The sequence below is a fragment of the Nelumbo nucifera genome, chromosome 7 (genome assembly GCF_055504915.1).
Source record: "Nelumbo nucifera cultivar China Antique chromosome 7, China Antique-T2T, whole genome shotgun sequence".
In the NCBI taxonomy this organism is placed as follows: Eukaryota; Viridiplantae; Streptophyta; class Magnoliopsida; order Proteales; family Nelumbonaceae; genus Nelumbo; species Nelumbo nucifera.
In genome coordinates, this window is record NC_142655.1 from 1,569,233 (window position 1) to 1,586,073 (window position 16,841).

At 36.0% G+C, this 16,841-nt stretch overlaps 1 protein-coding gene across 1 annotated transcript; it reads left to right on the plus strand.

Moving 5' to 3' along the window:
* The first annotated feature begins 1,656 nt into the window (after positions 1-1,656).
* On the plus strand, positions 1,657-14,320 carry LOC104597781 (alpha/beta-Hydrolases superfamily protein). The gene is made up of 9 exons (XM_010259504.2): positions 1,657-2,186; positions 3,485-3,577; positions 11,375-11,586; positions 12,635-12,779; positions 13,015-13,087; positions 13,315-13,461; positions 13,565-13,690; positions 13,787-13,853; positions 13,950-14,320. Exons 1-8 carry the CDS (start codon positions 1,657-1,659, stop codon positions 13,850-13,852), a joined length of 1,392 nt encoding a protein of 463 aa, XP_010257806.2. The 3' UTR covers position 13,853; positions 13,950-14,320.
* The last annotated feature ends 2,521 nt before the right edge of the window (positions 14,321-16,841 follow it).

Here is a 16,841-nt window from a genome sequence, read left to right on the forward strand (position 1 = left end):
CTTGTTACTTGCTGCTGAAATCTCCCCTAAAGTTTGCTAATTGCAATCATTTCCCTTGAACTTTTTGACACAATTGCAAATAGACCCTTGCAGTTATTAAGGTTGGTTTCTACAAAAAAAACACCTTTATAAACAACAACAAAAAAAGAGAGTTTAAAGTTGTAGACTTATGTTTGAGCTAATTGATATGAAGGGCAATTTGGGAAAAGAGATTGGAAGGGTTTGGGGTAGCAATTGATTTGAAGAGAATTTGGAAAATAAACATTTTAGTCAAAAGTAACAACATGGATATTTTGGGATTTTCATATCTATTGTTAAAGGATTCCTACAAAGGGGGTTCTCCTTGCAATTGTGTTGGAAAGTTCAAGGGAGGTGATTGCACTTACCAAACTTCAGGGGAGGTTTCAACAATGATTAGAAACTTCAGGGGAGGCTTCAGTAATTTACCCACAAAAATATAACAATCATGAAAAATCTATTACCAAAAGTGTGAATGAAAGTGTGGAACTTTTGTTTAACTAAAATACCCCCATTTTTTTTTTGAATTTGGTTATTTTCTAATTGTAAGGACAAAAGTGTAATTTGAACAACCATATTTCTCATTCAAATCCCAATCTATTACCAAAAGAAACTAATTCAAATCCCAATAATTGTCTTATATTTAAGGTATTAACTCCATTAACATTTATTGAAACCTATTTTTGACTAGAATACCTATATTTTTTAATTTGGTGGTCACAAAAATGCAATTTGAACTATCCTCACTCAATTCCCTCTCATCAAGTCTTATATTTAGTATATTAACTATCATTTATTTGTTGAATCCTATATTAATTAACCATATTAAAGAAAAACAAGTGTGACAAAGAATAATTGTTTTTATTGGTGATACAAATAAAATATAAATTTAAAACCAACCAAAAAATCCAGTGGTGAGTCAATAATTCAACCTTTTGGGTCAAAATGTGCCAAGCCTTGATTTTATAGTTAAATAATATTAATTAAAAAAGATGAAAATACATAAAAGTATAAAAAGTATAAAAAAGGTAAAAAACATTCGGGCACTTCTCTAATACATATATTCATCATATTAAACAAAAATAAATGTGACAAATAAGAATAATTTTAATAATCATAAAAATATAAAAAACTGTAAAAAAATTAAAAATATATTATTTGTTATCATTATTATCATAAAAAACCCATTGATACGTTATTGGCCAATTAGGCCTATCATTTTAAAATGGACTTCGAAATTAGTACCAAGTCTGGCCGTGGACTAAAAACAACCAAGCCTGATTCAAGGTCGGCTAGGGTTTGGATACTCATTTGCACCCTTGGTTTATTTAGCTGATTCCCGCCACTAAGGGGCTCTTTGACAACGGATATATTGACTGAACTGAATGACTTTATAGGTATTATTCTATTTTTAAATGCATAAAATAATTAAATAGTAATATATTCGAGTGGACCATGGGCTAAAAACAACCAAGCCCATCCTGGAAATTTTCAGACATGATGCGGGCCAAAATCTAGGCCCAAATTTGTAATCGCACATTTCAATCAAGATTGCCAGATCTACCTTCATCAATCAGCATCTAAGCATAAGCATGAAACAATGTTTGAGATGTGCGGCTGTGGATGATGATGGAAGCAATGTGTGTAGACAGCAGATTAGGACTCCAAAATAAGAGGAATAAAAATCGAGAGGACGTTTTCATTCGAGGCACGGCTCCACGTGAGCCACGTAAACTGCTTCTTAGTCATGAACTCCAAACTGCTCTCAACTCCTGTTCGAGCTCTCAATCACGAAGAGTTGCATTTGGCACCATTGGTCCGAGTTCCCTCATCGTTCTTCCTATCTCTGGTGCTTCTGTCCCTCTTTCTGCTAGTGCCATTAGGGAGATGACAAGTACTAGTTATCCCTCCTTTACCTTGTCAAGATTCGATTTTCCTATTTCGATTTCACGAGGAAGAAAGAATGTGGCCTCTTCGATCACATTCAGCAGAACCCAATTTCCTCAGACCATGATTCTTCCCAGAATTTATAAATTTTCTCCATCTGAATCAAATGGGTATCGATTATTTTCTTCTTTGAATGCTTCTCTGGTCGACCCAGCTGAAGATACAAGTCTCTCAAATCCAAGGTCGACGACGGAAATTCCCAAACTTGAAGTTCGGAGAAGGTGCTTTTTTACTTACTCGTTTATAGCGGTTCCATGCATTAGAATATTCGATTTCCTTTGCACTTTTGGTTTTTCTTGTTATCGAATTCAGTTTTTGCCTTTTCTTTTAATCCTTTTACGGTTTTACCCCCTTTCCCCACTTTATTATACAGAGTAATTGCGTTTTTTAGTAATTATAACTTATTTGGTTAAAAATTACTGCTTGATTGTGTATACAGTTATACCTATTTGCATTATATTCTGATAGAATTATTTTAAGGAGAACGGTAGAAGAATAATGGACCTGGCATACTGAAAATCAGATTTGTAATCGTCAATTTCAATTGTTAAGTTACTAATCTGTTCGAGTAGAACTGTGAAATGGAGAACATGAATAGCTTTATGTTAATAAGATGATTGTATTGCAACTTGTAAAGAGAAATTACGATATCAATTGTGGAAAATGCAGATAAAAGCCTCATCTCTCTCTGCTACTTAGAAATTAAATGATAACAACCTCCTAACTTGAGAGTTGTAGCTCTATGGGGGGGGGGGGTAATGAAATATACTGATGTAAGTCACCGTTTACCAATATTCTGAGAGAAACTTGTATCGATACGCATCATGCTGACTGCTTCCCGATACGCCCCTCCAGGGGTTGAATCGGGTCAGACACTGGTTCAGAGGGTAGCCGGGCCTTAAACTGATCCCTCTGAACCAGTTTCAAAAAAAAAAAAAATAAATAAAACCTAAAATAAGTACCGATAAGGCCGATATGCCCTTGGTTGCAACTGTGAAGTGGCATCTTAACTATCAGAGAACTGCCTTCAGAAATTGTATGGGTACATTCTGACACAATTTAATCATTTTCCATTGTATTTGCATTCATATGACACTACCATAAAAGCTGAAAAATAAATTTACAACTTGGTAAACTTGACAATTTCAAGCCATCCAATATACATATATCCTGCAATTTTGATATTAGGGACCATTTGGTTACAGTTGCAAGTGGCTGAACTGAATGACAGTGCTTTGTCTTTTAGTGAATTCAAGTTTATAGTAATCAACCCCATTTCAGTTTCAGCCATTAAGGAGCTCACAACCTACTTTATAACATTCACCAAAATACAAATCGAATAGCCATTCAATTCAGCCAATTCAGCTGCTAGCAAATGGACCCTAAGTGATATTTACTTATTTATAATTGAGGACGAGGTCATGTACTGTTTCCTGGAATGTTTGGTTGGAGTGCTTCTTATGATAGTATAAATTAATGACTTCTCTCTGAATTTCTTTTGTGCTCCATGCAATTGCAGCATGTGGAATTGGCGGGGATATTCTATTTGCTATCAGTATTGTGGGAATGATGGGCCTGCATTGGTTTTAGTACATGGTTTTGGGGCAAACAGGTCAACATCATACACATTTTGCTTCCAATTAGCAGGCAACTATGTCGTAGGTATTAAATGAACATATTACCTGATACAAAAATGCTCTATTTAAAATCATGCCTTCCATTGTAAAACACTTGTATTAATAGATCTCTACTATGCATTTTACTTGTCCTACTGTACTTTTCTTTAAACTCATTTCAGAAAATTGTTATGTACAAGTTTTGTGTTTGCTCATTCATAATGTGTTTCATGGTTAGTCATCAGTATTATGTATTGAAACCTTTTAGTAATTGAGTCATAAATGCTAGCTTAGTTTATCTCCATCATACTTTGTAGCAAAGACAAATTACAATGAAATTTTTTGCACAGTATGTCATTATGTGGGTATTATTCTAGGAGATAAGTTGCATATAAATCCAAGGAGATGTGGCTTTGCTTCCATGCATGTTTTGGTATATCATAATGCTTCTAAAATCACTCTGATGGTTTGCGGATGATAGTAACAGTAAATACTGTAAAACATATGATAGAAAAGACAGAAGAGAACTTAGTTGAACGAGAGAAAAGATTTTGTAAATGTATTCTGCTATTTCTCTCTGATATCCGAATCAGTACAGAAGAGGGGTTTTTATAGTAGATGGAGTCGGTTGAAGGTGAACCAACTTACATTGAACAAAGACTCACATTAACTCACCTAGGGAGCTGAAACGACTAACTTTTGAACTACCTACCTTTGGAAGATGCAATCGACGCACATTGGAATGAAGCGAACATTGGAAGAGAGCTTTACTATATTTTCGAGAGGACTGATTCAATGATTCTTGGAAATGTGTAGCAACATTTAATACTCCTCCTTGGTGCACATTTCAGCAACTCTAATCATGTCTCGTAACAATTCGAACTTGCCTTTTGGTAGAGCCTTTGTGAATATGTCAGCTAACTGTTCTTTAGTTTTGCAATGTATGAGTTCTATTTCTTTGTTTCCTTCAACTTCTCTGATAAAGTGATACTTGATGCCAATATGTTTGGTTCTGCTGTGAAATATGGGATTCTTTGCCATTGCAATAGCTGATTTGCTATCGCAGTAGATTTCAGTAGCACCAACTTGTGGTTCTCCCATGTCATCAAATATCCTTTTGAGCCATATAGCCTGACTCGTTGTTATTGTTGTTGCAATATATTCTGCTTCAGCTGATGATTGGGCAACAGTTGCTTTCTTCTTTGAAGCCCAAGAAAATATCCCTGATCCAAGTGTGAAAGCATAACCAGATGTACTTTTCATGTCATCTATTGAACCTGCCCAGTCACTGTCTGTGTAGCCAATGAGCTTAGAGTCATGTGTGATTCTGTACCAAATTCCATAGCTCTTTGTACCTTGCAAATACCTTAGTATTCTTTTAGCTGCTCCATGGTGGACTTGACTTGGATTCTGCATGAATCTTGATAGTAGACTAACTGCATACATGATGTCTGGTCTTGTAGCAGTTAAATAGAGAAGACTTCCAATCATACTTCGAAATTGTGATTCATTTTCCTTTGGTGAGCCATCTTCCTTTTTGAATGCTTTAGTGTTGTCTAATGGAGTGGAGATTGTTTTGCACCCCTCCATTTTGAATTTCTTCAAAAGAGTTTCTGTATACTTCTTTTGTGAGATGAATGCCCATTCTTCTTCTTGAGTTATTTCAATTCCAAGAAAGTAGTGCATTAGGCCTAAATCAGTCATCTCAAAAGTCTTCATCATGTCTTTTTTAAACTTTTTGACCATCTTCTCATTATTTCCAGTATAAATAAGATCATCAACATATAGAGAAGCAATGAGAGTGTCATTTGTACCTTGAATTTTGATGTAGAGTGTTGGCTCACTATAGCTCCTCCTGAATCCTTGCTCCAAGAAGTAATTGTCGATTCTACTGTACCAAGCTCGTGGAGCTTGTTTTAAGCCATATAATGCCTTCTTTAATCTGAGAACTTTGTCTTCTTGTCCTTGCACCACGAACCCTTGAGGTTGTTCCACATAGATTTCCTCCTTAAGATAATCATTGAGGAATGCAGATTTTACATCAAGTTGAAAAGTTTTCCATTTCTTTTGTGCAGCTAGTGCTATCAATGCCCTGATTGTGTCAAGGCGAGCAACTGGAGCAAATGTCTCATTGTAGTCGATACCGTATTGTTGTGAGTATCCTTTGGCAACTAGCCTTGCTTTAAGCTTCTGGATTGAGCCATCTGAGTTAAGCTTTGTCTTGTAGACCCACTTAACTCCAATAGTGTCTTTGTCTTGTGGACGATCCACAAGCTCCCAAGTCTCATTTTTTTCGATCTTTTTTATCTCTTCATTCATAGCTTTTCTCCATTTTTCTTCCTTAAAAGCTTCTTCAAAGCTTTCTGGTTCTATGATCATCAAGTTGCATGTTTCATATATTTCCGTTAAGGATTTAGTTCACCTTGGTGGTGAGTCCGGAGTAGACTGTGAAGCTTGTTCCGGTTCCGATTGTGTTGGCGAACTGATTTGATCACGATCTTCTTCAATTCTTTGACTTGGTAATAGAGGCAAGTTGATAGTCTTTCTTTCAACTTCTTTTGTCTCCCAATTGTATGCAGCATCCTCGTCGAAGTTTATGTCTCGACTAATTATGAGTTTTTCTTTCCTTAAGCTATAGACTCGATAGCCTTTTGATTGAGTGCTATAGCCTAAGAAAATTCCTTTATCAGTCTTCTCGTCCAGTTTGTCTCTTTTCTCTTGTGTGACATGTGTGTAGCATATGCATCCGAAAACTCTGAGATGCTTTGCTGATGGCTTTTGCCCACTCCAAGCTTCAATTGGTGTCCTATCTTGCACAGCTTTAGTAGGACATCTGTTGAGCAGATAGACAATAGTGCTTACTGCCTCTGCCCAGAAAATTTTGGGAAGACCATTTTCCATGAGCATGGCTCTTGCAGTCTCCATAACTGTTCTGTTTTTTCTTTCGGATACTCCATTCTGTTCTGGAGAGTACCCGACTGTAAGTTGATGCTCCATGTCTTCATCTTCACAGAACTTGTTGAATTCATTAGAAGTATATTCTTTGCCTCTGTCACTTCTTATGGTCTTGATGTTGTGACCACTTTGCTTCTCAACACGGGCTTTGAATTTTTTAAAAATATCAAAAACCTGCGATTTTTCTTGCAAGAAATGAACGCATGTCATTCTAGTATAATCATCAATGAAGAGGATGAAATACCTGTTTTGATTATTTGACGGAGTACGCATTGGACCACAAACATCTGTATGAATTAACTCCAATGGCTCTTTGTCTCTCCAAGCTTTGCCGGATGGGAAGGGTTGTCGATGTTGTTTTCCGAGCATACACCCTTCACAGACATTGTTGAGCTCCTTGATAGCTGGTAGGTCACGCATCATGTTCTTCTGCTGAAGAATCCTTAATCCATGGAAATTAAAGTGTCCGAATCTTCTATGCCATAGCCACGACTCGTCCACTTGTGCTTGCATTGCTATATAACTTGCATCTTTCCATTGAATGGGGAAGCATCTGTTTTCTGTCATTTTTGTTTTTGCAATTTCAAGGGACTTGTCTTGCTTATCATAGATTGTGCAAGAGTTTCCCTCAAAATGTAAAGAGTAACCTCTTTCTATCATTTGGCCCACACTGAGTAGATTTTGATCAATATTGGGGACCAAAAGTACATCATTTATGTATTTCTTGCCTTGTTTGGTGTCAACAACAATGGTGCCTTTGCCGGTTGCTTCCATGAAGTCGCCATTACCAATTTTGACTTTTGTCTTGATTTTATCAAGACTATGAAAGATGCTTTCATTTTTAGTCATGTGGTTACTGCACCCACTGTCAAGATACCAAGTATCCTTTTTTTCTTCTATTGCAGAATGACAAGCATAAAAGATATTATTTTTCTCATTTTTCTTTTCTGAAAAATTAGCTTGATGGGTTTTCTTGAATCTACAAACTTTTTCAACATGGCCAAATTTTTTACAGTTTTGGCACTGCGGTTTTCCTTTAAACCAACAATCTTTCTCCAAGTGGTTTCTCTTCTTGCAAATACCACATGAAGAATACTTGTCATTATTTTCTTTTGGTTTTCCTAGTGACTTTCTTCCATCAACTTTTGGTTTATGAGACCGCAGATTAACCTTAGACTGAAAGACAGCTTCAACCGAATTTTCATTCTGCCTGTCACGCCTATTTTCATGTCTCGAGAGAGCCCATCAATTCAGTTGGTGATAGTGTTTCTAGATCCTTTGTTTCTTCTATCATCGGAATTATTGGATCATATCTCTCTGTACAAGAGATTAGAATTTTTTCGACTATTTTCTTGTCAGAAATAGTCTCCCCATAGGCTCTCATTTGATTTACTATTTCTTTTATTCTAGAATAGTAATCTTTTGCAGTCTCATTATCCTTCATCTTAAGATTTTCAAAAACCCTTCTAAACTTCTGCAATTTAACAGTGCGTACCTTGACAGATCCTTGAAACTCCTCCTGCAGTGTATCCCATGCTTCTTTTGCAGTTGATGCGCCCATGATTCGAGGAAATATCTCCTCAGCCATTGCTTGCTGCAAGCAAAATAGTGCTTGACAATCCTTTTGTTGATTCTCTTCATAGATCTTCTTTTGATTTGCTGAAAGAGTAGAGGTGTCTTCAGCAATGCAGAATCCTTCCTCAACGATTCTCCATAAACTTTGTGACCGAAAATAGGTCTTCATTTTGATGGACCAGAAGTCATAGTTTTCTCCATTGAAGATTGGAAGAGAAAGGGTGGAACGATTGGCTTCTGCACACATAATGTTTAGAAGAAATCACGCCCAAGAGATTGATCGAACAAGCTCTGATACCACTGATGGTTTGCGGATGATAGTAATAGTAAATACTGTAAAAAATATGATAGAAAAGACAGAAGAGAACTTAGTTGAACGAGAGAAAAGATTTTGTAAATGTATTCTGCTATTTCTCTTTGATATCTGAATCAGTACAGAAGAGGGGTTCTTATAGTAGATGGAGTCGGTTGAAGGTGAACCGACTTACATTGAACAAAGACTCACATTAACTCACCTAGGGAGCTGAAATGACTAACTTTGGAACTACCTACCTTTGGAAGATGCAATCGACGCACATTGGAATGAAGCGAACATTGGAAGAGAGCTTTACTGTATTTTCGAGAGGACTGATTCAATGATTCTTGGAAATGTGTAGCAACATTTAATACACTCATATAATGCTAAAAATCATATTCTAACATATTTCTAGATATACTCCAATTAACTCAATTGTTGGAAATTGTGGTGGTTGAATTGAACATGGCAGGCACAGATGACCCAGTGGTTGAGATGGTCACTCGGTGTCCCTCTGAAAATGGATGCACGTGATCAAACCCTTGTAACCACAGGCTCTTTGTGATATGGTAATAGGACCCCACATGCACCCTGCTCTGTGCGCAGTCCCCACCTGAGTTCCCTTGTAATGTATATTATGTGATAGAAAAAGAAAGAACTGAATATGGCGGTCAAATTGAAATAATTTATAATATGTAACTATAATTCATATGTGGAACCTCGTAAGGGTATGGTTGTATGCAATTGATCTTATCTGATTTTCTAAGAACTTTTCTAATTTATTTTGTTGTTGGTAGGGGAAGTTGAAAGCCAAAAAAAAAAAATGGCATACTAGAAAGACTTGTTTAAAGAGAAAAAGACTACAGCCATACTCTGAGGAATGTTCCTTGTGATATTCTATTTCTAGACTCTTCCAAGGGAGCTTCAGGATCAGGACTTTACAAAACTTGTGGGCTAGTCTGCAGCTTGCAGCTCAAGTTAGACAAGGAACAGGAATGTAGACTTGGTGTTGTGTCATGTGTGTGTGCTTTGAGGCCTGCATGCTTGGTTTCATCACCAAGCCATGTTGTGCATGACTCCACAAACTATTGTATGGGTTAATGGGAACTTCAAAATGGTCATTGTTTCTGTTACAGAAATTTCATTTTTAAGTGCAAAATTTGTCTCCAACACCTTGTTCGCTTGTCTAGCCAACCCCATATAGTTGGGATAAGGCTTAGATGATGATGACCTTGTTCACAAGTCCTTTCTGTGACTCCGTAACATAGATTACTTGGAAAACTCTATGAATTTAACAACCGGATACATAATTTAGGAGCCATAGTACTTGTAAGAGACCAATACACTTCTGTAAAGTTGTTTTCAACTAAGATGTATATAGGGATTGTGTGAGTTCTATGTGTAGATGCACATCAATGCCTTAACCTAATATTCATATATGGTGACCTTAGATTATATATTGTCCACATTGCTATACTCAGGCTACAGGGTTCATGTATTGGCCTTGCATGGCAGAGTATGGGATGCATCAGATTTACCTGAAAGTGTATGTGTGGTGTTATGTTAAAAGGTAAATATTATATATGTCTTTAGTTATGAATGTGGGATTACAAATGTTTTGTTTTCTGAAAAATAATGGAAACCGGATTCAGCCAGTGCAAAGCCCGTTCGAACAGCCATCATAGCCTTGCATTGGGAATATCTCCCCATGAAATAAAGCACAGAAGTACGGAGATATTCCCGATGCAAGGCTGTAAGGCTGTTCGAATGGTGTTCGAATGGGCCTTGCACTGACTGAAGCCGATCTCAAATAATGTGGGTTTACAAATGTTAGAATCTTTAAAATATTGACTCTAGATTTTATTCTTGACCCTGTACCTTTGTGAATGGAAGTTGGGTGTGTTCAAACAGAGGTGGATCCATTTGACACCTATTTCTCTTGGAGCAGCAACTAACTATGTAGCTAAATAGCTTTACATAAATATCTGTTTAATCAATACTTATTTTGCATAATAGATTCTTTTGAATCATGTAGTTTGGTTGATCAATAATTTATATCTACTGTAAGATTGGCATTCCAGTAAAGAACACATTATTTACACCTCCACCTTTCTGTAGGTGACTGACTCTTCTGAGGATCCATGTAGTGCAATATAAATGAGAAACTATTTTATCTTCTTGGCTTCATTGAACACATTGAAATAGTTTATGTTTCATTTAAGACAAGGTAGCTACATATGATTATGCCTGGGCGCTTGGGATTTTCAACATGCCTGGGAAACCATCTTGATGAAATACAATGCTGATACTAGTTGCTAATTTTGCCCCTATACTTCTATGCCACAGCTTTTTGTTTCTTTTTAGTATCTGTTATTACTTGCATTTACTATTGGCAATGCTGTTGAGATTAACTGATATATATTTAAGTAGCATGCTCTGACTAACCTAATCTAGAAACTCTTATGTGTTAGAAGCTAGATTGAGTTTAGCTTGGTAACAAGACACGAAATAATGCATAGAATAGAATACTATAACTTAAACATGGCATCGACATAATTGGATATAATTTTCATGCCCTTGTTTTGTATTTTGAGGAGTTAAGAGTTGTATTGACTTTGGCTGGTGAACCAGCTGGATGCATCTTCCAATTGACACTTAGAAAGCCAATTTGGGTCATGTGATTAGAAATTGCAGACCATGAAAGGATTTTTCAGGAGCTTTGTTGCAATTTAACAGTTAGGGCTGTAACATTGTTCCTTTTATTATTTGATTACTTATTTATTATTAATTATGAAATCATCTTGACAATATGGGGTATATTGATTTTAACATTGTATTTGACATATCTTATTTGTGTTTTTGATGGATGGCATGTCTTATTTGGTTTTGTTTCCTCTCTAATCTCTTTTATTTCACATATTGTCTCTCCCTACTTGTGGCAGTAACTCATTGTTGTCCTACTTAACAGTGATCATTGGAGGAAAAATATTCCAGTTCTTGCGAAATCACACCGGGTATATGCAATTGATCTTATTGGTTATGGTTATTCTGACAAACCAAATCCACGTAATTTTGGGGTCAATTCATTTTATACATTTGAGACATGGGCCTCTCAGCTAAATGACTTTTGCACTGATGTGGTAAAAGACAAAGCATTCTTCATATGCAATTCAATTGGAGGTGATCACTTTTTCTAGGTTTTGGTTTCTTTTGAATAACTGCATAATTGTTGGATATAATTAGTCGGCCCATCTAGTTTGGATAAGGCTTAGATGATGATGATCATTGTTGGATATTATACTGCCTTGATTTACCACTTTTGCAGTGTTGATGCAAGATAAAAAAGCATCAAATATAATCACTGGATCTCCCTACTTTTTTCTATGCACTAAGAATCTCTCTGAGGCTGTCATACAATAGGAAACTTATTCAAGGTCCCAGGACCATGTTCCATACATAAGAATGGCATATTGGTTTTAACTTGACCATGTTTATTAACACGAATGCATTCTGCAGAAACCTCACATATATCAATTGTGTGGTCTTGTATGTAAGTGCATTTTTGAAAAAACAAATAATTTGATTTTATGATTCTCAATTATGTTTTTACATGTTGGGAGGTTTCAATCATCTTTTCCTAACTTTAAATGATTCTCTTTGTGCTTTTTTAAATTGTCATGTACTTCACGTTTTATGCTTCGAAAAGTATCTCTTGATTTCATACTCACAGTCTTTTACTTTTTCCTTTTTATAGCACTTTTTTGTCAAAGAAACATTGACAAAGTCAACCTCTAAAGTTACTTTGATTGCCATTGTATGCGCTTCTTTTATATTTGAATTTGGTTAGTGTCTTTGTTTAATTTGCATGATATTTTTTATCAGAAACAGATCAGAGAGATTTTATTTCTGATATAAAAGTAGGACTGGAACCCCTTCCCATTTGAGTAATGAGAAGGAAACAATAAAAAACTGTGATCAGCAGTCACCACTAATCAAACAAGAAAAACAGAATACCTTATGAGTATTTTGCATACATGGTGGTGCTTTGTCTTGCAAAAAAGGATAAGAGCAATGTGAAAACATGTTGGGCTATAAAAAATATTCTCCTAATATGAAGCAATGTTATGACATTAATACCTTACTAACTCGTCAGTTGTATTTACAAGTTTCAAGACTTATATTGTCAATGAAATTGAGGCTCATCCCTGGTTTCTTGTTCCCTATGCAGGACTTGTTGGTCTCCAGGCTGCAGTTATGGAGCCTGAAATCTGTAGGGGTATTTTTCTTCTCAATATATCCCTACGTATGCTTCATATTAAGAAGCAGCCTTGGTATGGAAGGCCTTTTATCAGATCATTTCAGAGTCTACTAAGGTGAAAAGGATTTGATGTTTTCTTGGCTGTTGTTTGGAAAATAGATCCTCTAGACATATGACAAGAGTAATTAATTCATATTAGACTCTAAAGACCCCAGAGCTGGGACCAACATTGGGTTATGGCCTTTTAGTGTCAACAAGAGAGTAATGTACTCCCAATAATTTCATCGAGAGGATCTTTTCTGTCTTTAAACCATGCCATCATAGATGCTGAGATAGTGATGTTGTGCCAGGAACACCGCTGTGGGTAAATTCTTTTACAGCTCTGTAGCCACACCACAGTCTGTGAGAAGTATCCTTTGCCAGGTATGACCATCAAAACCCTTGCATGCAGAGTATTCTTCTGTAGGTAGCGTAAGAGGTAAAACAAGGATAAGATATGAAAATGAAAAAGAAAGAGAAAAACAAGAGTTATACAACAAGAAACTCACAACTGCATTTGTCTATTTGAAATAACTAGGTTATAGAACAAATGGGGTTCACCTATGCCCCTATTGTCTACCTTGGCTGGTTCTAATGAAATTGTCTTCCAGTGTTACCGTGACACTTCTCAGGTGACAGAAGAATTAGTTCAAAAGATCCTTTTGCCGGGACTTGAGCCTGGAGCTGTAGATGTTTTTCTTGAGTTCATTTGCTATTCAGAGGGTCCTCTACCTGAGGAGCTAATACCTCAAGTGAAGGTGAAACCCTTGCTCAGATCCCAAATATGTAACATGATTTGTGGCTAGTCATGTAGATTTCATTGTTAAGAAAGATGGCAACTTCTATATTCCTTCTTTCCAGTGCCCCATTCTAATAGCATGGGGGGACAAGGATCCATGGGAACCTATTGAGCTTGGAAGATCTTATGGAAATTTTGATTCGGTAGAAGACTTCATTGTCCTTCCTGATGTTGGCCATTGCCCTCAGGTCTCTCTCTCTCTCTCTCTCAATGTTCTATTTAATTCTTACCATGTTTGCCTTCAACTCCTAACTGAATGAAATTCTTTCTGGCTGGTCATGAAGGATGAGGCACCTGATCTTGTAAACCCACTTGTTGAATCTTTTGTGGCACGCCATGCTTTGGCCTAAGGTGGCTCCCCCATGAAAACTGCCTAACCTGTTGTTCGATTATTTTATTGTTGCTCTTCAATAGAGATGCTGAAATATCTTTGTTGGATTTTGACAGCAAGAAGGCACAGTGGATTTCAATTCTCATGGCTCCATGAATTTAGCATTATAGCCAGATCGAATACTGCCTTATAGACCTTATAATCAATGAAAGAATTTACACGCTTGTACATCGTTAACATACATCTTTAAGCTTTAAGTTGTGTAAGTTTTTTTCCCTTTTTTTCTTCTATGACTTGCAACCAATTGTTCAATGAGCTCCTGCAAGATCTCATACCTCCAAAATCAATCTGAGCGGATAGTCCTTGCTTAGCTGATACCGAAAATCATTGCAGAGTTCTTTAATTGCATTTCTCTCTTATTTTCTGATAAATTTTGGTCATTGGAGTATAACTCATGTTATGAGTAAAGACATTTCAGAGCCTTAAAGGTATTGCCAACATGGAGATTCACATTTCTCATGCAATTTGACCAATTACATTCAAACATTTTTTTTTTTTGTCTTTTGTTAACTAATGATATAACTGTTCTTTAGGCTATGTTTGGTTTGAAGGAAAAAGTAGGGAAAGGAAAGGAAGGGAAACCTTTACAAATCCTGTATAGGTTTCCCTGCATTTCCCTTCCTTTCCCTATTCTTTCCTTCAAACCAAACATAGCGTTAAGGAAAAGCTTTTCCATGTTCTATTTATTTAATTTTCGTTGGTTGTGAGTGGGAAGGCACGACCAGAGCATTTTATAATCTTCTTTCTTTCTTTTTTGTTGTCTTCTCCTTGTCATAAAAGTGGAATTGTGTAGTTCACTCTATCAGGGAATGAAAAGAAGGAAATAACAAGTGGCCAGGTTTTCAGGGTTGAATAAATCAGTTTTCAAACCCAACCATGTTTACACACGGGAGATTCCTTGTCTTTTACAATTATTTTTTTTTTCCCGAACGATCAGATATGTTATCATTAATTTCTTCCACAGAAGATGTTAAAACAGGGACAATTCACGTAGAAGAGGTTTTTGGGCTTTTTCATATTTAGTTTAGTTTGGTCATATTTAGACAAAGATAAACATTTCCATTCTTTATCAAAAAACCAAGATTAGCAACGTCACTCAGGTTTATATATCCGGCCCACATTTTGGTTTAAGTTGAAAACTCATTAAAACAAATAATATGAGAAGCACCCTCAAAGGAGAAAAGGAAAGACATTAGAGGCTTAAGTGTGAAAACAAGAACCAGAATCCCGTAACTTGCCACTTGCCCTATATTTAGAGGGTCAGGACCCACTATTAGAGGAGTCTCATCATGAGAATTTTATTTTCACTAGTGGACCTGTGGAAGGGCATTACTAAGCACATTTGTAAGTAAAAATAAAAGGATGAAAAAGATGGAAAAACATTTCCGGGATGTTCACCGTTTTGTTAGACAATGACTACCCTTTGGAATTCGGTGAAGTAATATTTTGATGAACACAGTTAAACCATTTCAGCTGATGTTCTCCAGCTGCTTCATCATCTTTTTTACTATTTAAGTCAATATATGCATTGTCCCTGGAATTTGTTCCATTCCCTGCCATGATTATCGCAAATAGACTCACTGATTTATATTTCCTGATCATATTACATTGAGCTCTATAAATCATGGTTAATTGCCTCTCCTAAGGTATTTTTTTCTCCAAATTGATTTTGCAAAGCATCAGCCATATACTTTGTAAAATCAATAAAAGGCCATATATGCACTTGGAAGCAATCTTCCCTTCATCATTTAGTTCAAATTTACTAGTAATAGACTAATGGTTGCTCAACTTTTATGCTATGACTACTACAAAAGCATTGAGGCTGCACTTGGAAACGATGTAATGTAAATCCCAGTTCAGGGTAAATTTGCATTCTGGTTCACTTTTGCCTATGTTTGACACCATTACGTCTTTGCATTGACAAATGACAAACCAATGCATATTTACATCGACAATAAGATGTAAAAGTACATCAATAGAAAAGAAGTAAATTTGCATTCAAGTGGGCTTTTGATAAAAAAAAACATATGCTTTATTGGAATTCGTGTTTACATCCATTACAGCTAAAAGTCTATTTGGTAAGAAGGTAAATTTGTCAATGCAAAACTAACCCAACTTTGCAATTTATATAAACCGTTTTACACTCTACATATTTGCATTGTTTCCAAATGCAGCCTGAGGGATGTGGAGTGGAGGGAAATGTATTATAATCTAATAATTGAAAGTCTAAGAAATGCACGCAATTTACTTTTGATTCAATGCAACCCTTCTGGTTAAAAAGCAAAACACTATTAGAAACATGGACTATTTGTTTTGAGTTTCTAAAATAATGAAAAAAATAAGTGCAAAATCATTTACTTCAACACTAGTACTAATAGTCTCAACTCTCAAGTAACATAAGCAAAATGTTGAAAATGATAATTGTCATTGAAAATAATCACCATGAATCTTCTTTAGCTCATCTGCAATTCTTGTTTAACGAATTGAAACAAAAGAAGGGAGGATGTTGAAAAGATGGATAAAAAAATGAAGAAGATAGAGAAAATGAAACAAGAAATTAATTTAATGTAACAAAAGAAAAGGCTCCAAACTTTCATGTGCAGAAAGGACCATTTACAGCAACTGTTAGAAAATGTTACAAGTTGAAGAAGCCAGATGAACTAAGAACAGATCGAAAGGGCCTTGAATGAAAGTGTTAAGAATGATTTAAATGCCCATAATCTAATGATAGATATGGCATTAAATTAAGGCTGTCAATGGGTCGGGTCCAACCAGATGGACCCGAATCAATTGGATCATTTATAGTTTCAGGATCTAGTATTGATGAATTGATTCTGGTTCTTAATATATTGTCTTGATTATTGTTGGTTCATGTTGGGAAATGGGGTCACTGTAACTTTGGAGGAGAAGTTCTGAGGCACGTCTGAAGACACTGTTTTCAGAACATT